Here is a 25092-nt window from a genome sequence, read left to right as displayed (position 1 = left end):
TCACTACAATTACAATACCCACATACTTGCACATTGCAAGTGGTGGACACCTATAGCTATCACATCATTCTTTATTCTTTTAGTGACTAATGAATAAGGGAAGGTTAGTCACATATTTTGACTATTGGAGTTCTCACATTTTGAGTCCCTCTCTCTTGCTCTCTTGCTCTATTCTCCATAGCTTGCACCTTCCTTGATTTTGCTTACTCGTGCTCTCACTTGGGCTTCTCCCTTCGTTGTCATGTATCAAAGCATTAGTTCAAGGAGCTTCTTCTTTAGTTTTGTTTCATCCTAATACCTATAGCTCAAGGTTTAATGGCTACCATTACTTTAGCTCATTCAAGGTAAATGTTGCTTCCCCTTTCTTCCTAGCTTATCAAGACTTGCTCTAGGTATTTTGAGGACCTTTTAGGGGAATTCTTGAGCATTACCTAGTGCTCCACAAGCCTCGCACAAACTAGCATTGGGCAGCAACAATCTGCACTGAATTTGCATCATTTTCCCATGTTTTCACTCTCTGAATCACAGCAAGGTTCAAACTCTAGCACTTGCTCAAGTGTTTAGGCAATCTATTGAGCATCTTTCCAAGTTCTTTAGCTCCCATTTTTTTGTTTTGAGCTATGAGCATCAGGAACTTACGTCAGCTCTGCCGTCACAAAGTATTAATTGTGAGAAAAGAATAGCCCTAATGTTGTACTTGTGGTGAGCATACATAGAGCTTTATAATGCATCTTTGATGCCTCTAATGCTTGGCCACAGTTTTAATGCTTGGAAATGCTATTGACTTGGTTTGAGCTTGCATAGCTTAGCTTATGCAACAAGCTCTTGACTTTGAAGGTTACGCCTCTTGATATTTAACGCCATTTAGGAAGTTTTCATTGGATGCATTGATGTATGACATTGATGCTATTCGGTTGGATATGCCTATGGAATGCTTTGAGCTTTGCATTTGACCTCACTTACATGTCTTAGAGCTTTGGTCAATTGGTAGAGTGATCATTCAATTATGGGCTTGAAGATTTTATTAGGTTTTATGCTCCTAGTTATATACTTGATGTATCTTGGTTGCTCAAATGTCATGTCCATGATGTATTGATCTTGTATTGCTCAATTTGTTTTTAGTTTCATTCCAATGGGAGTCACTTGACCTACTTGGATATATTGCATTTGAGTAGTGCTTTGGGTTTTATGTAGTTGAGCTTAGTCTATTGAGACAATAGAACTCATTAAGATATGTACATGCTCTCTTGATGCTTCTTGGATATAGTTACTCTTCTGTGGGTTTATTTGATTTATGCTTTGGATTTGGTACTATTTCTATTAGTGTGATGTCAATAATGTATACACATTGCTTAGCTATGTATTGAGATTCGTTACCCTTGCTCAATTGTGGTTATACATTTGGTAGTTCTCTTTCATTCCTCCTAAAACCTATTACATACATGATGTATATGCCTATTGGATGTATGGTTTACTAGCACATTGGGGTGTGACAGATCTTGGTACCAGCTGTATGCAACTTCCCTGCTAGTTGCTCTTACATATCTCATTTGTTGCCAGATATAACTAGTGTTAGGAGCTAGATTTTTCTTGATTGATTGCTTGTAGTTGGTCTTGGAGTACCTATTGCATTTATTACATTAGTGCTATAATTGTAGATTTATGCATTACTTATGAGAGGAGATGCTTTGATTTGATGGTTCATTGATGGTGATCAGTGGACAATCCTACAGTTTGGTGTTTTTCTTCACCTAAAAATTGTGGTGGCTGTGATTTATGGCTAACTTGCAATCATTTACATCAGCATATCTTCTTGTACTATGCTTTCATTTGTTGATATGATGGTTGCTAGATCAAATGACAGTGCTATCTTTAACATGGACAAATTGGATGGCATGGAAGGCATAAGTATGGCAAGTTTTGGTGAAGAAATTGCAGATTAAGCCATTAAGACACGAGGATGTAAAGCTCTAATGATTTGATGCAGAGGATTGGGCTAAATTAGATAAGTTACGTAAATCTATGATCATTTTGTCACTCTCTAAGTAGGTCTTCTACAATGTTGTCTCTAAAGGGCCGACTGCATGGCACTTATGGGAGAAGATCCATGATATCTATGAAAAGCAAAGCCCTACCTCTCAGATGTATTGGTTGAAGCATGGATCTTCATATTATAAAGGAGGGACTTCTATGTCCACCCACTTAAATGAGTTTCATTCTATTTACACCACTTGTCTTCACAGGGGATTGACTTTAAGGAGAATCCTTGTTAGTTACATTATCTGAATCATGGGATACATTCCATATTGCTATGTGTGCAAATATGTTTGTTGATAGGCTAAAATTACAGGATGTAGAAGGTGCATTATTGAATGAAGAAGCTAACAAAAAGAATATTGATGCTTCATGTAGCTCTCATGCTTTGATAGTCAGAGGCAATAATGCTAAGAGCGGTAATGACTACCATGGGAGAGACTCTTAGAAGTCTCATTCTCAGTCACATGGATAGTGTCCCATGGTGATAAATTTGCATTGACTTGTCATTATTCTAGGAAGCTAGGTCATATTCAGCCATAGTGCCATATAATGTGTGATGACAAGCATAAGAAAAAGGGAAAGGGTAAAGTGCAAGAAAAGAATGATGATCACAACATTGTCCCCAGCAAGTCCAACGTTAAGATTGAAGAGATAAATGTAGTGCAGAGACTAATTTGGATGATGATTACATACTTGCAGTTTCCTCTCTTGATGTTTCGTAGTTGATGATGCCTCATTTTCTTATGCTCAATGTTGGCTGATTGATTCAAGGACTTAATTTCATGTTACCCCTCATCGAGAGTGGTTTCCCTCCTATCGCAATATGACATACTCTATCAAATTGGGTAATGACTTGGCATTGGATATTGTTGGTATTGGAGATGTACAGATGTTGTTTGCTTTGCATGATGTCCACCATATTTTGGCTTTGTTGACCAAAATCCTACTCTCTACTAGATAGTTGGATGCTATAGATTACTTTGTATCTTTTGGTATAGATTACTTTGTATCTTTTGGTGATTCCTCATGGAAGTTTACTCATGGGAATCTTGTCCTTGCACATAGGGCCAAGTCTAGCACTCTTTAACCTTACTTGTATCTAGCTCTATCGACTATGTTTTGGCATGGTAGCAATACCGCATGTAATGTTATGGCAATATCACCTTGGGTATATGTCATTAAAGGGAATGAAAATGCCTATCCGTTTGTAGTATCTTCTACCCCTTGATTATAAATGTTTTTATTCTTGTGATCATTATCTTTATGGCAGGGAGACATGTCATTTGTATAAGAAGTCTGATATTACACACATGGGTGAGCCTCTCACTCTTGTTCATTCTAATTTTTATGGACCTATGCCCTATTAGTCATTAAGTGGTGCAAACTATTTCGTTACTTTCATTGATGATTACTCACATCTGGCATATCCCATAAAGCAGAAATTGAAAGTATTGGCTATATTTCAGTGTCGGCTTGCTCTTGTTGACAACTAGTCTAGGTATAGATTGAAATCCCTACAATCTGATTGGCAATGGGGGTGAGTAGGTATCTAAAGTCTTTGAGCCATTTTTTGATGAGAAGGATATTAAGCATTAGTTGACTGCCCTGTAAACCACACCCTAGAATGTCATGGTTAAGCACATGAACATGATGATTCATGAGGGAGCCTATAGTATGCTTAGCTCAACAGCTTACCATGTAACACTTTTGGATTGAGGCAATTACCACTATTGTACATCTCATTAATATATCCATATGCAATACTATTGCCTATTAGGTTACAAAGGAGGTATGGTCTTGGAAAACCTCCATCATATGCTCATTTGTGTACCTTTGGTTATACGAATTTTTCCCACGTTCCCAAGGACAAGCACAATAAGCTAGATCTTAAGTTAGTGAAATGCATCTTTCTTGGTCATGGGGATACAGGTGAGATGGGCTATTGGCTATGAGATTTGTAGGCTCAAAAGGTCACCCATAACCATGATGTTGTTTTCCATAAGGAGAAAATACATAAGCGACCTAAGCAAGTAGTTGAGGCATGCAGGGTGATATTTTAGGAGGAGCCTCTTGCTTATATTCAACCAACTAGACAATGTATAGTTGATGCTCTAATGGCCCATAACCATGATATTAGATAAGATGTATAGGCCCTACAACCTATTTCGTGATGGTCTACTATTGATAGACTTCAACCTAATCTGTTTGTGCCCTCCGTGGACTATACTATGGTGACTTATGCTGGTGAGCCTATTACCTATGATGAGGCCATGCACAAAGGTGTTTATCACTCTTTAAAGTGGGCCATATAGTCAGAGTATAACCCATTGTAGAAAAATTATACGTGGGATTTGGTTTCTTTACCTAATCCAAAGCATGATTTGTCATACAAGTGGGTGTACAAGTTGAATAGTACCCCTAGATGCCCCAAGCTAGCCGATAAGGTGAGATTGGTTGCAAAGGGTTTTAAGCATGAGTATGGTGTTGAATTTGATGAAGTCCTCCCTCCCCTAGTCAAGATGACTATCCTATGATTGGTTTTGGCCTTGGTTGTGTAGTTAGATATGGACTTTTATCAAATAGATAGAAAGATGGTTTTCTTACATGGGCCTTGCATAATGAGATTTATATGCAACATCCTAAGGACTTTGAGGAGAGAGACATGGAACATCTAGTGTGCAAGTTGAGCAAGAGCCTTTATGGCCTTAAGAAAGCACCTAGGGAATGGTACCACAAGTTTAATGCTTTCATGCATTTCTAGGGATATACCCTGAGAGCGATATGAATTCATGTTTATACAAGAAGAAGGCCCGTAATGGTAGTCTTATGATTCTTGTACTCTATGCAAATGTTATATTGATTGCTAGGAGTACTCATGGTGAGCCAGATGTCTTGAAAAGTAAGCTTAAGAAGAGCTTTAAGATGAAGGACATGGGACAAGCTTCACATATTCTTGGGATTCACATCACGCGCGATCGCTCTAAGGGCTCCTTTACTTGTCACTAAAGAAGTATATCCAAAAGGTCCTTGCGCGGTTTCATATGTCGGATATTAAGCATACTAAGTGTCTTTTGCCGTCTCATGTGAAGGTTAGTCTAGCTGATGTTTCACTCTTTGATGAGGAGAAGGCCGAGATGATCAAGATACCTTATGCATCCGTAGTGGGCAGTTTGATGTATGCCATAATAGTCACTTATCTTAACGTAGCATTTGTAGTTGGAGTTGTGGCATGCTATATGGCTATACCTGGTAGGAAACATTGGAATGTCGTGAAGGGTATCATGAGGTACCTTAAGGACACTGCAAATATATACATATGTTATGGTGGCCAAGATAGAGAAGTCATGGGGTACACTAACTTTGATTATGCAGGATATATAGATAGTAGGAATTCCACCTTTGGCTATGTCTTCACCTTCACTAGAAGTATTATTTCTTAGATGTTTAGGGTGTAGAAATGCATGGTTCTATCTACTACAAAGGCAAAGTATGTTTTACCTAATGAGGCTTGCAAGGAGTCTTTCTGGTTAGGCCATCTAGTAGTAGACCTTGGTCTTACTGATGTGGTCCCTACACTGCATTTAGATTCTATGAGTGCTATTCAGTTAGTTAAGAATTGGGTCTTCCATCCAAAGACAAAGCACATTGAGATGTGTTACCACTTTATCAAAGAGATCATTGAGGATAAGTCCATCAAGCTTATTAAGATCTCAACTAATCAAAATCCTACATATCTACTCACTAAAAGTCTCTCAACGGAATGCTTTTCCTTCCTTAGGAAGATGACGAGCATAGGATAAGATGATGACCTTCCTCATCCTATTGTACTCTATCTACATTTGTACTTTATCACTTTTTTCTTGTTCTCTCCTCCTAGAGGCACATTAGCTTTTAGTGAGAGGTTGTTGGGGATAAAGGTCCATGTGCCTATGTTGCTCGCATATTCACTATACTTCACTACACTTATAGTACCTGCACACCTATAAATTGAAAGTGGCAAACGCCCATCAGTATCACTTCATTCTTTATTTTTTCAGTGACTAATGAATGGTCACACATTGTGATTGTCGGAGTTCCCATCTCTCTCTCTCTCTCTCTCTCTCTCTCTCTCTCTCTCTCTCTCTCTCTCTCTCTCTCTCTCTCTCCATCCTCCATAGCTCGCACCTTCCTTGGTTCAGCTTGCTCGTGCTCCCACTCAAGTTTATCCCTTCAACATCTAGCTACTCGGGTGAACCAAGGGATACTGCTCATGTTATCCTAGTAACAATGCCACTAAGAGTTGCATGGATGAAGTCCAAGTGTACCGAGAGGAGGAAAATCTCCAATGGGTTAGACTTGAAACCTTTCAAGTTGTCACTCTCTCTATAAGGGGAAGCTCCATTTTTAGAGCAAACTAGTTTGGTAGGAAAGAATCAAGCAAGTGTACATGAGGGGTTGCACGTGAGTTTGCCAGTGAAGGCCTAGGATCAACTAACATCCCACAAATCAGCTCTAAAGAAACTTGAATTGTATGCAACTTTGAACCTTGATGTACTAAATCTCATGCCTAAGGGGAAGGGCAAATTGAAGAGACTAAGAAGGAGAATGATGAGGCATGGCAATTTATAATCATGGATCTAGTTTGAGAAAAATAGAAAAATAGCTTGTTTGCATAGGCATTTAAATCCTTCATGTTAAATATAAACTACTCTTGGATGATTTGCCATGCATCTAAGTTGAAATGATACCCTGATAGAATTTATCCAAGTTGCCTTCATAACACTCCAAATCAAAGAAATCCTATTATTTATTTCCTTCATTGTTGGCACAAGCCTCCATATCATGATCTAATATAGGTGAAGCAAGCCAATCTAGGAGGGACCTATAGTCCATGTTCCTAACCATGTTAATCTATGCCTCCATTCCAAGATATTCTAGTTTTAGGTGCCTGAGGGATGGTTGATTAAGTGGAGAGAAGGTATTAGCCTATCCTAGGGACATTGGGAATAGAAATCTTATTCCGAAAATTCTTTATAGGTTACAAAACTAGCTTTTCATTTGTGTTTATGTGCAAGATGGAAACCTTAACACTAGTAGCCCATGATTACTATGGCAAATCCTTCTTTTCACCACCATTGTCCATTGCTTGCTTAGGGAATTTCTTATGGACTTTTCCTTAGATAAGACATGGGTATGTGGGGTGACTCTCGTTGAGTCACAAAATAGACGAAACACTTAATAATAAACCTCTTTTAGGTTAAGTGAGCTAAAAAAGTTGTATCAAACTTTTTATGGTTTTTTGCCTATGAAGGCCTATCAAGTGGTTATATATTGTCCACACTTCACGAATTTTTTCTTGCCTTTCTCATATGATCCTTTTTTAATAATCTCCTACTATAATTAATAGAAGCTTTTGCGAGAGGGCCATATGGCATGCATGGAGGCCTCCCACAAAAGCTCCTATTGCCACCATCATGATTGTGCCTACGCCAACCTCACACCCATGGCAAGCTCTTAACATGCGCTCGGCCCAGGTTGCCCTACCACATGGCATCATGACGATGCCCACATCAACCTCGCACCCAGAACAAACTCCTACCACAAGATATACTTTCTTATACACATCCATGTGCATGCACACACACACACACACACACACACACACACACACACATTATAAATATACATATTATATATGTATGTGTTATGTATATAATAATTATTATAAAATATGTGTAATAATATGTATATTTAAAACATATTAACACGTATATAATTTTATTATATATATATATTATATATATATATTAGAAATATAATTATTATTATAGCATATGTATTATATATAATTACTAATATATGTGTTTAACATATATTTAAAACTTATATACGTATTTATATCCAATTTTAATGTGGTGTGGAGAGAGAGAGAGAGAGAGAGAGAGAGAGAGAGAGAGAGAGAGAGAGAGAGAGAGAGAGAGAGAGAGAGAGAGAGAGAGAGAGAGAGAGAGAGAGAGAGAGAGAGAGAGAGAGAGAGAGAGAGAGAGAGAGAGAGAGAGCAAAATTGAAGAAAACCCCTACTAGCCCCTGGGACCCACCATTCAAGAGGCATTTGTGTGTGTGTGTGTGTGTGTGTGTGTGTGTGTGTGAACCTTAAAGGTGCAAGCTCGAGATTTTGGGAATGAGAGGGTTGCCCCATCTAAAAGCCTTAGCTACTTTCCCCCATCAATTCTAACCCCTTGATCGTGTCACTGCTTTGCCATTGCATGTTTTGCATACTACATCCACTATCAATAACTCTGTTAAGAAGGAAAGCTTTCTTTTCAATAAATGAATTAGGATACTATATACTTTCTTTTTCATTTAGATTTTGTTATGGTTGGACTACTATAAATACATTTCAAAATCAATTGAGGAGACTAGGCATGGAGTACCTATTCAACCATTCAAAGCATCTAATGAAGCAATTCATGTTGAGTGTATTAGAAGAAGGCCAACCTTGTACTATGATGGCATCGACTCCTTGCTCAAGAAAGTGAAAGAATGCAAGAGCAAAGTGGTCTCCTTTTGGGGGATGCATGTATCTCTTTTTGGGTGATGACTTGCTACTAGCACACTTAGGGTAAGGGGGGTGATAAGGAGGTGCTCCCCTTTATTCTGGTGGGGCTCACCCCAATAATATTACAAGTATATTGATTCTTCATACATTCAAATTAGAATTAGGAAATGATTGGCTAAAAGTGAAAAAAGGATGGCGTGGATGTTCTTTTCTAGCTCAAGTGTGCCATAGTTCAATAGGCTATTTTTCTCTCTTGGTGGATATTTACTATTTAGATTCTTTTTCCTTAGTTGTGCTTTGGTTAGGAAAGGCATGGCTCAAAGGATTTCTAGAGATTCATCTTCGACAAGGGCCCAATTGAGTGCCATATAATTGGCTGCCTTACTCAACCATAACTCGTACACCGACTAAGATGCCTTTCTCACATTGTGTGATCTTATTTGTGCAATTAATACTAGACCTTGTCCCATCTTCGCACTATAAACTGCACCTAATTTCTCTATGATTCCTCTTTGGGTGCCGTTTGTGAAACCGAATGAAGTTTCTCAAATCTTGGTTAATGGGGGTTGTGCAAAGCCCCTCTTAACTTCTTGAGTCTTCACCACCTTGAACTTCTTTTTTGACAAAAAAATTATGTACTTTTGATTAAATATACATTTTTAAGGTTACCAACCTAATGTGGGTCTTGGGAATCGAATTGGGATTCTTGTACCCCAATTTATGTACTTTTGATTAAATATACATTTTCCAGTTATTACTAGCCCAATGTGAGTCATGGGAATTGAATTGGAGTTCCCGTGCGTACATCAAACCTTGAAAGGTTTAATTGTAAAACCATTGTCTACAAAAAGCTTTTTTTGCTCGTAGACACAAAAACATTTAATTCAAAGATTTAAAGAAATTTTTGAATCAAAATGCATGTGTTTACCATTTTTATAACTAGAAATTTTGTAAACTTGAAAGTTATAAACTTTCTTCTTTAAATTTTGAAGGTATTTTTGAAAATTTTGCGATTCATTTGTGTAATAGTAAGATTCTATACACACAATAGCGTTGAAGCACACCCCGAAGCCTTAGGAGTCGTATTTCCCAGCTCCCTAGAACCAAACGCAGCTTAAGCCTCGAGAAAGTGGGGGAATCGAGCTCCTCCTGCCTGTCTATCTCAACCCAGTCTGTAAAATATCGACAATTTGACAACACCACTGTGACTTGAGAGCTGCATCTTACCTCCTCCTGCCTGTCTATCTCAACCCAATCTGTAAAATATCAACAATTTGACAACACCACTGTGACTTGAGAGCTGCATCTTATTACTGTTTTATTAAGCATGGAGGAGGGTTGTCGGGCGCCGTGGGTGGTGGAAGAAGAAGAAGAAGAAGAAGGAGGAGGAGGAGGAGGAGGAAGCAGCGCCTGGGGAAGAGAAGTGATGGAGGCTGTGCTGGCCAAATTTCAAAGCCTGCCGAAGAAAGGAAAGCCACAAGGCTCCGAATCCACCGTCTTGGCAGCCTTTCTCCTTTCTTGTTCCGCAGGCGGTACCTTCCTCAATCTCGATTCTCCATCGTTTCTCCATTTTTTCAAACAAAGAATAACAAGAATGCACTAAAACACGTGGGCGTTCCTCTTTTGGGGAGGATTTGACTAATGCACATGGGCATTGCCTTTTGAGAGGATTTTCTTGTGTGTCAGATTGGTTGGTTGTACTGGCAATGTAAGTTTTTACTCTCAAATTTGTGAAAAAAATTAGGTAAAGAAGGTAATATTGTGCTGCTAAAATCAAGACATGCAGGAATCTCAATTTTGCATGCCTTGCGGCTTTATTTAGACTCCTTAAAATAGTTCCAAAAAGCAATTATAAGCGTTTCCAGAATTAAAAGTCTTCATTTTTGAATAATAGGACTCCTCTATATGAGAGTATGCTGTGGGCATCCCACTTCATCCCACAGTTCTGCCTATTCAGCTAGCCATCTCCACCTCCATCATTGGGCGCCACCATTCGCTGTCCACATCCCAAAGAGCTGTCACCATCATTCTAGGCTACCGCCTCACCTCTAGAGGACATCACCTGCTGTTGGAGGAGCCACCACTGCTGCTATAGCTGTTGCTGCCATCAAAATGCAACCAGATTTGCTGCCACCCAGAGCTACCCTGCTGATCACCACCACTTGGAGACAATTGTCAGCTGTTGCCCTTGCAAATGCCATCATTTGCATTTGCCGTTTTTTTGCTCAGCAGTCTGTGTTTTTACTGTCTGGAGGCTAGCTTGCTGTCATTGTCATTGTCTTAATCCTCTACTGCCCCATGGAGCTACTGTTTCAGCTGGCAAATCTTATGTTTTGCGGCCCAGAGTCATTGCCAACATCTTGCTGCCTGGAGTTTTTCACTTCCTCCGTTGCTGCTCACAATGACATCATCAGGACTGTTGCTGCTGCTTTTTGAGATCCATCACAAGTATGACACACTCCAATACCATTCTCCATTCACCTCCGCCCCAATCCTTGAGGCATGGAGGTTTGAGGCCCCTCATTGTATTATTGATATTCTCATTCACTAGCTGTTATTGAGCCCATGCAGGGTCCTACAATATTTTGACTTTCCATCCAAGTGTTGGGCACATTTAGGTGACCACTTTGCGCTCGTGATTGTAGTTTATGTATCGACTTTGCCTATCAGCTCCAAGAGTTCAAGATCACTAAGAGGCATGACTTGGTAGTTAAGGTTTACTCACCAAATTCACTACCACAGGCTTAGTCAAAGTCAAATGATAAGCGAGTCACTTTATTTATGAATAAGCTACCACCCAAATATTTCAATTTCATGCAACAATCATCTCACAACCCCAATTACACACATTCTATGAATTTGAATGTGGACTACTGGGGTGTTGAAATTGGCCTTCCTTCTTGTATAGAGCGGTAGATCACCTAATGTACAATTATATAGCAAGCAAATAAATTCATGAATTTGAAATAATACTTAACCACAAAAATCTTGGATAGCACCCAATTGGCCCCAACAACTAGCGCCCCTTGTGGTATTTTTTAGTTTGTATTGGTTCAATTTGTAGTACATTGAGATATAGACTAATCTCTCTACAAACTCCAATACATTTGGCTTTCACCGATGACCACTTACATCAAATCCAATTTGCCCCTTGATTCTAGCCCAATTCAGGCACAAATTGAATCGAGAACACTTGCATGTGGATCAACGTCAATGTGGATGTACAATTTCCATTAGATCTGTTGTAATTGCTTCAATTCCAACCACTACTCTGATCTTGGGCTTCTATTTAATGGGCACACACTTCATGGTGGTTGAGAAACCCTAGTTTCTTTTGTAAATTAGGGTTTTGAATGCAAATGCATTGTTGTCCACCCTAAATTTGTTGGGAATGTCTAAGAATGGATGAGATTCAATGGCACACTTCTTGAGACAAGTGATGAACCCAAATTACTGCTATAATTAGGTTTGAATTCAGCAAAATGGTGCTGAATATCTTTAGATTTGGGGAGATAGAGGAGGAGAGCAAAGGAGAGTGAAACCTTCAATTTGATACCAGGAAAGTGCTATATCAACAATCCCCTTGTGTTTTAGACAGAGAAAATAAAGTCACTTGTTGGTTTTTAGGATTTTGCTGGCAGCTGCTGTTTGAAACCCTAATTTTTGCACTAGCAACTGTCAATGACCTCGTTTTTAGGGTTTCCTACTATTTACAACCCCAAAATTTGCTCCATATTAGGTTACCTTGTTGTCTTGAAGCTTTAGCACAACTGTCTCCCCATTCACAATTGAGTTCTCATCCCTCAGATTTGCTCTAGGTAGCCCAAAATGGAAGAAAAACAGCCCAACATGGGAGATATGCTGGCATGCAGCCCAAAAACGACCAAAACTTGACTTTTGGCGAATTTCCATTCTAACTAGGGGTTTTCACATGCAAAAATTCGATGCCTAGTCCTTTGGCCTTGTTGACATTAACATAATATTTAAGGCTGCCTAACCTCAATTTTAAATTCTAACCTCTTTGAACTTGAAAGTGTGGTAACTTTCAACAAACCTTAGTCTAGGACATCAAATCATTTAAATCTCTAACCCAATGGTAGCGAAAGTCATTTCCAAGGGAAAATTCAATGTCCTTGATCAAGATTTATTCTAGATACCCCATTGGTACCTGTCCAAAGTAACTTTTGCTAATATTCCCCTCTGCAAAGACTAGGACAATCTGTCACCATGACACACATCTAACTTAATCTCACACGTGCAGATATTAAGTGTCCAAAGAGCACTAAGTTAAAAATTCATGTTCTCATGATAGACCTCCCTCTGAAATTGTTGCTATCATCCGTGATTACTGTTGAGAAATAGACAAATGATGTATGCTCCAAGAGGAGCTATCTTTAATCCCATATGCACAGTGAGGAGAGTGGAACAACTCAAAGCCTATAAAGCATTGTACTTGACTATGAAATGAACACAATATCATGATGCTTTGTACTTTCAGTTAAGTGTCTGTCATTGTCAATTCTACACAAGATTGTGTTTATGAGTCCAAGCTAATCTATCTTGGAACCTAATTCACTTGTGTAATAGGTTATCTCTACTTGTCCATGTCATTATGAACTTGGTTTACATCTTTGATCCACCATAGCTTGTGTCATGTCCTAGATCCACATCGTTTAACATGGTATCAGAGCCCAGTTGGGCATGGCACAAACTCATACTCTGAATCTCTAGTCTCCCTTCACCTCTGGTGATCTCTAACCAGCCCACATTCAGCTCATATCTTCAGTTTCAACTTCAAATCTCAGTTGGATCTTGTGGCAGCCATAGCCAGACTACACCTACCCACCTTGGAGCTCTTGGATCTCTCTCTACGGGCCATATCTTCAGGTGATTCCTTCTGGAGGTATCTTCCCTTCTCAAGACACTTCATCCTAGCACTTTAATCGACGACATTACTGCTTCCTAGCTCCAGCATTACACAAATCGAAACACACTGTCCTGTTTGCGCCTGTCCACGGTCGTACTGTTGACGCCAATCGTACAGTCCGCAATCGACCCTGTGAGCATAGGGCTTTTGAAGCTCACTATGCAAGCCTACTCCCCATACAATATCTTGGGCAATGGTCAACTCGTTGAGCTGCACGAACTGAAAGAACAGTCGGCTGTCTGAAACCCTAGAGGAAGCCATATCCAGAAATTTGGAAAGCTTGGCAACCTTGTTCCTTTTCCCATAACCATCATCAACAGTGATTTTAATCACTGAGGAATACTCTCTGAAGATCATTACTAGTCTGGAAGTGTCCAAGGAAGCTCAGAAGCCATCCACGAAGTTCCTGAGAGAAAGCAGATCAAGTACCGACTAGTATCCATTAACACTCAACTAGTGTCAATTTGACACTGATTCTCTTGTGTCTCTTGACACATTAAAATACAATCTTTTGCTGGTTAATTGAAGTTTAGCAACATGGCAGAGATTGAGCAAATAGCTAAATTCAACAGTGAAGGATTTCATGCCTAGAAGGAAAAGACCATGTATCACCTGATGCGAAAGGACTTATGGGACCTGTTTGAAGATGATGCAGATAACAAGAAGGAAGATGATGAAGACGGGTTTGTTGAAGAAGACCAGTTCAAATCCAAAGAATGGAAGAAGATGAATAATAAGGCACTAGGCATCATTGCCTGGGGATTAAGTGATGATGTGTTACATCATATATCTGGCATTAGAAATGCTAGAACCACCTGGGAGGAACTTGATAAAATGTTTGGTACTCAAGCAAAGAATTCAAAGGTAAAACTTCTCATGCAGTTTTATAAACTGGATATCAAAGACAGTGCTTCTATGACCATACACATTAATAAGTTTAAGAGTTTAAAAACTCAGCTTGCATCTCTTAAAAAGAATATTGAGGAAGATGAAGCAATAGCCGTACTGCTTGCAAGTGTAAACAAGGATTCATATGAAAATCTTGTGTCCACTTGAAGTAATGTTCCAAGCCTCACACTTAAAGATATTGAGCACTTACTACTCGATGAAGAAGGCAAAGTAAAAAACAAGAATGCAAAAGACAATGTCTCATCATCTAGGGACAATCTTTTGTACACCAAAGGAGCTGCTGGACCTAAAGGAAGAGGTCGAGGATTCATCAACAACAACAACAAGGATCGGATTACATGTCACTATTGTGGTAAGACTGGCCATGTAGCCAGTGAATGTTTCCACAAGAAAAGAGCCCAAAAATTGCAAAGTGATCATCACCAAAACCAATTCATGGAAGAAGAAGAAGAAGAATATGCTTCTGCTACCATCAACAACTCTGATAGATTGTTTTGAAGAACTTTCATTGTATCTTTCATATGTTTTTCCCATAGTGGATCTTTCTTTTCCTTAGTGGATTTGATTTGTAAAACCCTTGCCAAGATGTAAAGTCTCAAGCTTTAACTTGACTAGGCTGCCTATGAGCTAGTCTTCCGGGCCATGTTATCATGTAGGGGGGACAAAAGCCAGCAAGTGTAGGGACTCATTATTTGAGGGGGGGTGTTGAGAAATAGACAAATGATGTATGCTCCAAGAGGAGCTATCTTTAATCCCATATGCACAGTGAGGAGAGTGGAACAACTTAAAGCCTATAAAGCATTGTACTTGACTATGAAATGAACACAATATCATGATGCTTTGTACTTTCAGTTAAGTGTCTGTCATTGTCAAATTCTACACAAGATTGTGTTTATGAGTCCAAGCTAATCTATCTTGGAACCTAATTCACTTGTGTAATAGTTTATCTCTACTTGTCCATGTCATTATGAACTTGGTTTACATCTTTGATCCACCATAGCTTGTGTCATGTCCTAGATCCACATCGTTTAACAATTACACTAGAGTGTGATGCAAAGGCATCAATTATTACTAGAATACATGTTGACATCATAGTCTAACAACACGTGGACCTATTGCTTAACCATGCTCATGCCCTTTGCATGTCTAAAATTCCAGCCACTTAAACTAATTACGATCCATACACATGAGTCATAACCACTATCAAAACCATAAGTGATGCATCCACATGCCAAAGCTCAACTCTATTCTAGCCACTAAGGCAAAGTAATGCATGACCTGAGCATAAAGAGTGCTTCAAATCAATGATGTACCACATGATATTCATGTAAATCATACATCAGCTACAAACTACATATTACTCATGCAAATGCGTTTCTCTTGCATCACTTGCAAATGTACATTGCATACTATCCATGTGCCTCACGTGTGCCTTACAATTTACAAATGTGCATGACACTCAATCGTACATTCTAGGTATTTCCATGTATATCAGTAGCCTTATAAATGTATAGTTTCAGTGCCTAGGTGCAAACCATATACATTTGTATACTAGCTCATAGTGACTAGTACATTGGGTAGTAGTCTCAATGGCAATAATACAATTAGCATATTGTACCCTAGATGCAAATCGAGTACATTTGAGATCCACTACATAATTGAGCTGTCCATCTCTAGGGAAGTAGAGGTGCAACCTCCCCCTTGAGCATCAGACAATTCTTTGGACCCTCTATGCTTTGCTGAACTTGAATGAGCACTATTGGAGTGGATATAGTCGCAGTGTGATGTCCATTGGAGACAGATCCCAAGGTTTGTAACCACGAGTCAGAGATGTAGGGAAGTTGACAATTTTGGGGCCTTGAGGGACCCACTTCTCAGTCAAAATCAACATTCTTAGAATGCTGCCTATGGTATGTGCCCTTTTCAAGATTAGGCATTGCATTTTTCCCAATGCTTTGAGAACCTTCAAATTGTGAAGCATCATGATGACTTGAACCCATTTCATGAGACCATGATGACATACTTGCTGAAATGTACTCAGTTGATCACAAATTCAGCAATGTGCAATACCTCTAGCTTGCAATCAAGTGGCATGAGCCTACCTACTCGGAGGCATTGATGTATCCTAGCAATGGAACCATGAAACCAACCTTTCTTCTTGGATAGGGTGTAGAGGACCTGATTTAATGCTAATTACAACAAGCAAATAAATTCACAAAGAATCTGAAATAAAACTTTACCACAAAAATCTTGGACAGTCGACACTCAATTGGCCCCAACAATTGATGCCCCTTGTAGTATTTTTAAAATTTGTATTGCTTCAATTTGTAGTACACTGAGATATAGACTGATCTCTCTACAAATTCCAATACATTTAGCTTTCATTGATGACCAGCTGCACCAAGATCCAATTTTCCCATTGATTCTAGTATAATTCGGGCTCAAATTGAATAAAAAGCATGTGGGTCAACTTCAATGTGGATGTACAATCTCTATCAATGGGCATAGATTGAGAGAGAGGAAATGTGGATATACATTCTTTATCAAATCTGTTGTAATTGCTTCAATTCCAGCAGCTGGTCTGATCTTGGGCCTTTTGTTTAATGGGCATGCACTTTGAGGGGATTGAGAAACCCCAAGTTCTGCTTTAAATTAGGGTTTTGACAGCAAATGCAGTGCTGTCCACCCTCAATCCATTGGGAATGGCTGAGATTCAATAGCACACTTCTCGAGACAGCTGATAAACCCTATTTATTGCTATGGTTAGGTCTGAATTCAGCAAAACGATGCTGAATATCTTTAAATTTGCTAAGATGATAGAGGAGAGTAGAGGAGAGAGAAACCTTCAATTTGATGCTAAGAAAGTGCTGTAATAGCAGTTCCCTCTTGTTTTAGAGAGAGAAAATCAGGTCACTTGCTGGTTTTAGGGTTTTGTTGCTGTTTTAAACCCTAATTTTTGCTGTTGATGAATTTGTTTTTAGGGTCTCCTATTGTTTACAACCTAGAATTTGCTCCAAAATAGGTTTCCTTCTGTCGTGAAGCTTCAGTAGCTGTTCCCCTCCTCACAATTGAGTTCCCTATCCTTAGATCTGCTCCAAATAGCTCAAAATGGGAGAAAAACAGCCCAACATGGAAGATACACTTGCATGTAGCCCAAAATTGACCCAGACTTGACATTTGGCAAATTTCCATTTTAATTGGGGTTTCCACATGCAAGAATGAGCCACCTAGCCCTTTGGTCATGCCCTCATTAAAACAAACATTAAAGGCTACCAAACCTCATTTTTTAATCCTAACCTCTTTGAATTTGAAAGTCTTGAAACTTTCCACAAACCTTAGTCTATGACATTACATTAAATCATATAAAATTCTAATCCCCCATGACACCAAAATTCATTTCCAAGGGGAAATTCAGTGTCCTTGACCAAGATTTTTCCTAGGTATCCCACTAGCTCCTGTCCATAAACTTCTGCCAATGTTTCCCACTGGAAAGGCTAGGATAATCTATCACCATGACACACATCTAACCTAATCTCACTTTTGCACAACTTAAGTGTCCAAATAGCATTATGTTAAAAATTCACATCCTCATGATAGGTATGCAACGTTGTTTGATTAGGTTCAAAAGACATTTCCTTTGTGAACTTCAGAGGGAACCCTTATTTCCTCCCCTCGAAGGAGGAAGCAAGGGTTGGGAAGAAGAACAAGATCCAATTGGCTAGTGAGGAGCAAAGTATCTAGATGAGGATTAAAGATTGGTCGGGAAATATCCCTAAGAAAAATAGGTATGGCTAGCATTGCCGAAAGGTGGGCCATTTTGATGATGAATGTTATTCAAAGGCGAAGGGCAGCCCACTCAAATCGTCCCTCTACTCCACATGTAGGACCTCAATCACAACAAGAGAGGGCAAAATTGTCCCTCCTTCATAGCTAAGAGTGGATCAATGCTCCAAATTGTGCGGCATATCCACCGTGACTATAGGATGCTTGCATTGATCATTAGTGGAGACCTGTTGCTCATTTGACCATTGGACCACCCTCTTAACCAGCCCTCATCTCATGAAATTTGAGGGGTTGTCTAACTAGTGCAGCACCCCTCCTATGGACTCTACTCTCATACACTCTTTCTCTTCCTTAATGATAGAGAACATGTATCCTTGATACTCTCTCTCTCTTCCTTCAGGATAGAGAAGATGTATCCTTCACTTCTATTTTTGAGTTGCCATCTCCCTCTAGTATGCAACCAAAAGTGGTTGAGCCCACTTTTCTAGAGACCCTTTGGTCCAATAGATTGTGGAGTGTAGCATCTCCCTTGGTTTGGATGCTTGTGGCACAAATTGAGTCGATACCTTCCCTTTCACATGTGTATCTTTGGATTCTAGCAAGGCTCATCCAAGTTTGTATTCACTTTTCCATTGCACAATGTTACTCTTGGTATCTTACATTTTTAGCTTGCCTATCTTTTGGTAGTGGGAACTTTTAATCTTACATAAACACACCAAAAGCGTCTTCATTGAAGTTGAGGAATGCGTGTCTTTTTGGTCTCATGCGGTTCTTATGCTTATTGCTAGTGCTTTGATACTAACAAGTAGTTTTAATCGGGGTGGAGACTTGGATAGTTTGGCACTCCCATATCGATTGTTCCTCTTTGGTCAAGCTTCACATTATTGGACCAGCATAGAGGCTTTTCCTCTTTAGGCTAAGTGACAACCTTGGTCCTACCATGAAGGTCATTCATTTCACAGGTTTTCAGCTAGACACGTGCTTTTGCAAGTCTTAGTAGGCCACTGGGCAGCACCCTTTGTCCGATGCATTTGCCTCTCTTGGGTGACCTTTTTGGCTCTTGAGATAAGATAACCATCACCTCCGTAGTCTTGGTAGGTCCTTGGGCAATTGATGTCCACCCTTGGCCTGACGCCTTGGCTGCTCTAGGGTGGGATGCTTTGGGTTATTATGGGTTGGGCAATTGATGTCCACCCTTGGCCTGATGCCTTGGCTGCTTTAGGGTGGGATGCTTTGGGATATTATGGGTTGAGCTATCATCTATGCTTGCAGCCCCTTTTTGGTTCTAGTTTTGGGCGTGAGAGAGGGTTTTAAGCTAAAAATGATGCATTACACATTAAATCTTCATTAGCTCATTAAAATAGCCCAAAACTCAAAGATTACCAAAGTTTCTATATCCCATAAGCCAAAACCCTAATTTTGGGAGGATCCACATCCATAAATAGGAGGCTGCCCAGCCACTCAGCTTATCCCTTTTTGCAGCTTACATCAGTTTTTGATGCCCTCTCCAACTGTTGGCACCTAGTTTCCAGCCTTCAGCCCTCTTTTTTAAGCTGTCCAGCCCTTGCTGACTATAGTCACCTTCACTCCAGCCCTTGATGATCAGTTCCTAGCTCATGCCATGCTGTCAGGAGTTGTCAGACAGCTGTGTTTGTTGTCAGCCTACTATTGCCAGCTGTTGACATCTCTTTCCTGCTGCTTGTGTTTATAGCAGCTGCAGGCTGCCTTGCGATCTTGGATTTCCTAGCCCTTTTGTGAGTTTCAGTGTGGAATTTCCAAGATTACGAGGAGCTATTTCAAGGATTTCCATCTTCACATGGTCTTTACCTTATGTACTGTCTACTTTTCCTTTTCATTGAGCCACCTTCCCTTGTTGTTAGCACACCCGTCCTGTGACCTTTGGTCCTTTTGATGTTCATTTAGGCAAGAGTGCTTTTCAGTGCCTTCAATATCTCATCGTATCATCTTTTGACTGGACATCCATTCTCGAGTGGATATATTTGGTGTGATCCATTCGAGTCCTCTCCGCTCTCATTGGCATTTTCCTGCCCCGTCTTATTCTGTTCTCATCTAGAGCAAGGGTCATGCTACCCAGCTAGTTTTCTTTGTCAATGGGACTTCATCAACATACATAGAGTCTATTGCACATTTTAACTGAGTATTTGCAAGAGTTACTCATGGTTGTATCCAAATCTCTTTTTTCATTTGTAAGGGCAACAAAGCAGCAAATGTAGGTTTTATTCAAAAGAGAAAAGAAAGATTCTATTTATAACACCTTGGAGAAAATCCCCATAAGGTAGAATACAAAGTACAAAGATCCCTATAAAGAGAAATGGAGTAAATCATAAATACAATGGTTGTGCAAACAACCAATTTGTTAAGCTATAATGCTAGACTATATGAGGGGCTAGGTAAAAGAAGGTGCTGGCACCCCAAGCCTGCAAGCATGCATCTCTCCTCCTCCTCCTCTCAGAACCACCTTGCAGCCTAACCCATCTCCCATGGAGAGTATGGATACTCTTTGTCCAGATAGTTGAGAGTCTTTGTAGTGGAGATCTTGTGGAGGTCTACAGCATGGCTACACCTCGTAGTCAAAATGTACCGAGTGATGATACTAGGAACCAGCTCCATTTGCAGCAAATGTAGATTAAAGGTTTGTGGTCTCCTAAGAGCTTTAAATAACTACTTGTTAAATATTTTATTGTCTCATTAGCTAAGCCTTTGAAGCTCATGGATCTTCTTGGTCAATGTCTTGTCCATCAATTGGGATGAATAGGCCTCCATTGGGGGGGGGGGCTCTCCCCATGGATATGAAAGAAATGTGATGTTCCTTGGCTACAACATTATAATCTTGATTGCATAGCCAATGTGGATCTTTTTCCATTACATGTCATGTAGAACACTTGTCCAAGGAGGGGGAGTATTAGTATAGTATTGTTGGAACCTATGTGGCATATATAGAAAAGATTATCATATTGAAGTGGTTGTTACATATATCATTCTTGTTGTAAAGGTTTTTAAAGAGATTTTCGTGGTATTAGCCATACAACACAAGGTTATAGGATCTTCTTAATATGTATCTATGGAACGAGAGCCTTTTGTCCTTAATTTTGATAGTGATGTCTCCTTGTTTAACAAACTTTGTGGACTGCTACCCTTCTTAAAAAACATCTTGTAGTGCAAATGAAGGGTTTGCTTTTACCATTGTTCCTCTCTTTTTGTATTCTCATAGTTGACATGTACTTTTTTGAATGGAATGCTAGATCTTTTCTTTTGAAGCAATAGAAGATTCTTTGTATTAATAAACTAGTATGTTTCTTTGATTAATGGAGGATCTTATTCTTTTCAAAACCAGAAAGATATGTGAATTGTGAATGTAGATGCATGATATGGTGCTCTTATTCATTCATTTGCTTTGGTGTTGTAGGTTTGCAAGTAGTTGCAATAGGCACTGGATCAAAGTGCTTAGGACAGTCCCGATTGAGCTCTTTGGGGGATGTTGTCAATGATTCTCATGCTGAAATTATAGCAAGGAGATCTTTACTAAGGTTGTACACAAATAAAGGGGTAATGATTGAATCCACAAGCTTTTTATTCTCTACTTTGGAAGATAATCATATGTAGATAGGTGTCGGTCATGTTGGAGGCCATTTTTTCCTTTGTAATTTTGAATATGTTTTAGTAAATGTTAGTGATTTTGGACTTGTAGTAAGGCTTTTGAAGGGAGGTTTGCTTTCACTTCCCCATTCCCCCACACCCATATGAATCTCCTTGAGGCATTAGTTGTTGGAATTTCTATTTGTGGTCGAAACTCTGTAGCTCAAGCCATAAAGTGAATTTGTGTAGTGTGGGACATAGAAAAATCAATTGTATAATCAATTGCAATTAAACTTAATTGAAACCTTTTTGATTCAAAATGGTGTTTTTCCTAGGCGCATGTTTCCTTACTAGAGAGTTGGGCTCTATGTTGCTTAACGGTTTCCTTTTCCTTTGCACCTATTTGTGAAGTTTGTTCCTTATGCTACATTGGTAAAAACAACATGTTTTCTTGGATCGAGTGAAGTAGCAATAATTGATAAGGTCCTTCTTATAGCTTGATTGGATGATTTAGCTTAAGCTCCTCTTATAGAGAAATGAAATGAAATGATTTATTAACATTTGCAAGAGGCCAAAATGACCTATGAGACCATAAGTTACAACTGTCTATACAATGATACTAGTGTTTGGAGATGAACAATAGAACAAAAGAAAATCTTAATGTAAATGCTAATATTTAAAGAAACTAGCTGATAGTATGAGTGTTTACATCATCTTAGAAAACCTCTCATTGGTTGTCGAAGCATAGTCTCAATCTCCTCCCATATAGAGAAAAACTTGTGTGGTCTAGCTTTGGCTGAGTAGTGATTTGCTATATCCTCTTGTGCATATTTTGTTGACATTATTTGTCAAGCTCTAGGATGCTTGGATTCGCCAAGCTGAATTGCTCGATTAATCAATGTCCCTTAGGTAGGTGCAAGCTAGAGCTATGTAGGGGCCTCCTTGGTACTGTGCTTAGGTGTAGACTGAGTTTGGTCTAAGGCTATTTGGGTGCTTCTCATGAAGAAATTTGTGAGCTGTCTCTAGATAGGCCGTCAACAAACTACTGCTTTGTCTTTGAGGATGGTCTCTCTCAGTCCTCATTTCTCTAGGAGAAAAAGACCAAGGCATCTTTGGTTGATGTAGTCCATGACTCTCGACAATGGCCCAGACCCATCCCTCAACAATTAATGAAAGCGGTCTTGGATCACATAGTATGCCGGGAATGGGCAAATGTTATGTTCCTTTGTCTCTTGGCTCTTGCTAGCAGATATGGCATATACGCTCCTTTGGGGGTATGGATGTATATACTGGTCTCAATCTCTAGTTGGTGTGAAAAGGTATCTATTTTACCAATAACACATTTAATCCTATGTGATAGGTGAATATCCATGTACCTCAAGTATATAATAAAGGCATCCTCAATGGTGTGGAGAAAATGGTGTCTATAGAAAGCAATCTTCATCCCCATCTTTGATGATCTTGCTAATCTTTGAGTGACTCAAGTTGAGAGATGGTGCATCAAGTGAGTATTTCGGGGGGGGGGGCAGTTTATCCATGCTAAGACCATGTAACTCAAACCATGTGGCATGATGTCATTTGGACATACCAATATGATGTAGCACCCTATGCAGCTAGCTAGCTGTCGTAAGGATTGAAGGGCTAATCATGCATATTTATGTTAGGGGAGCTTCCACGAGTTATGTATGAATGAAACTGATTTGGTAAGAGACTCTACCACAATTGGAGGGGCTCCTAGCTCAGCTCTAATGATTTGGGTCTTGAGATGTGGAAACCCTATTGGGGACGCAACTGATTCCCAAATTGTGTGGATGTCCCCTAATCTGTCTTCAATAACCACCTCCTGTCCCCTCATCCCCGCGGATGGTACGTATGATATGGGACACATCACATGGCACATTTTGGAACGTCTTTTTTACCTGAGATAAGACACACACATGAATGACGAATGCCCATAAGGGGGGATGTCTCCCCTCCAAATAATAGCTGAGAGATGGGCAAGAGCCACATTGGCATTTTGGCATGTTCTAAACCATCAAGTGTTGTGTTCAAGGTAACAAAGAGCAATCAAGAAGAGAAAACTTGGTTCTATACACTTCATAATACATATTGTGCTTTTGTGATTTGTATATGTCTGCTTATGGATGTGCTTCACTCCTGTTGTTTTTTCTATGCCATTGATGAGTTCATATGTGTCCGGTTGTCTTATTTGAGCTGACAAGTACTTTACTTCTAGGTTTTTCTACAAGGAGATAGAGCAACTTTCTCTATGCAGGATTGGCAAAGGATCTGATTCAGGAGTTACCCAACAACATAAGAATGTCTTTGAGGAAATCTCAACAAGTTTGGGTCCAAGAAAGTTCAAAATGCGATCAGATCATCATCTTCATTTCTACATCAGTCAGTTACCTTGTATGTGCTTTCCCATATAAGAGCACATTTGTTTCCTAATATTTAGTGCGACTCTCATCCAATCTGTCTATTGGTCAGGTGGAGATGCTTGTATTCTGCCACAGAAGAAAATTGGTGAAGACACTTGTTTAGATGAAATTGTATATTCTGATTTAAATGTACATTCAGATGATTGTCTTGAGGATTCTCAGTTTACCTCCAACTTTCATATGGTGAAGAGTTATGGTAATGAAGTTTTGACTAGGCACACAGGTGCAGAAAAGAAAGACATTATCAAGAATGTTCCTGTAATAAAAACAGGGGCAAAGCTTACATCTGTAGGAACAAATGCCAAGTGGAAGGAAATTTGTGCCGCAGAGAAAAGAGCAAGTTTGTCACGACAAATGAGCTCAGGTAATCACACGTGCAAAGGAAAGAATGCTCAAAAGGCTGCAAATTTCTCGTGTGTGCACTCATGCAATCAGCGTTGCAAGGAAAGTGATGCCAACGCATGTAACGATTTGTCACAGATGCATTCATGCATGCCGAAAGTCGAAGAAAATGAAGTCGATGATTTATGTATAAATAGAGCAGTGAACCTTGTAAGCTGTACAGAGAGAGTCAGTTACAACACAGCCCCAGGCCTTGATCAGACCCAATGCAATGGTAGCATGAGGATGGATTCGGCTCAAAATTCGGCATGCGGGGCTATTGATGTGCCAAATTTTGATTGGAATGAAGATGAAGGGAATGAACTGCAGGCTGTTGGGATGGTGAGAAGAAAACCTGGGCGTGGTGATGCCACACTATCAATGAGTTGTAGCGATAAGATCACGTCTTGGAATCTGCTAGGCATACAAGGTTTGAGTGCTGCCCCAGTCTCAGGATGTAGAACAAGTTGACAGGTGGA

At 39.6% G+C, this 25092-nt stretch overlaps 1 protein-coding gene across 5 annotated transcripts in view; it reads left to right on the top strand.

Annotated features, from left to right (window-relative positions):
• The first annotated feature begins 9621 nt into the window (after window positions 1-9621).
• Window positions 9622-25092, top strand: part of LOC148041879 (denosine deaminases acting on tRNA) — a 61935-nt gene continuing 46464 nt past the window's right edge. For 3 of the 5 annotated variants that reach the window (XR_015691709.1, XM_087683708.1, XM_087683700.1), the window contains exons 1-4: window positions 9622-10107; window positions 21622-21742; window positions 24028-24203; window positions 24282-25043. Coding sequence is in view for 4 of the 5 variants with exons in the window: in XM_087683708.1 (XP_087539834.1) it covers window positions 9903-10107; window positions 21622-21742; window positions 24028-24203; window positions 24282-25043 (1264 nt within the window). In the remaining variant the exon portion in view is untranslated. The remainder of the gene's footprint in view (window positions 10108-21621; window positions 21743-24027; window positions 24204-24281; window positions 25044-25092) is intronic. The other 2 variants (XM_087683693.1, XM_087683684.1) reach the window with 1 other exon arrangement.

Source organism: Lygodium microphyllum, chromosome 1 (assembly GCF_053477565.2).
Source record: "Lygodium microphyllum isolate KBCC chromosome 1, Lygodium_microphyllum_v1.1.10, whole genome shotgun sequence".
In the NCBI taxonomy this organism is placed as follows: Eukaryota; Viridiplantae; Streptophyta; class Polypodiopsida; order Schizaeales; family Lygodiaceae; genus Lygodium; species Lygodium microphyllum.
The sequence above is the reverse complement of the archived record's forward strand: the minus strand, read 5'-3'. Positions and strand labels throughout refer to the sequence as shown.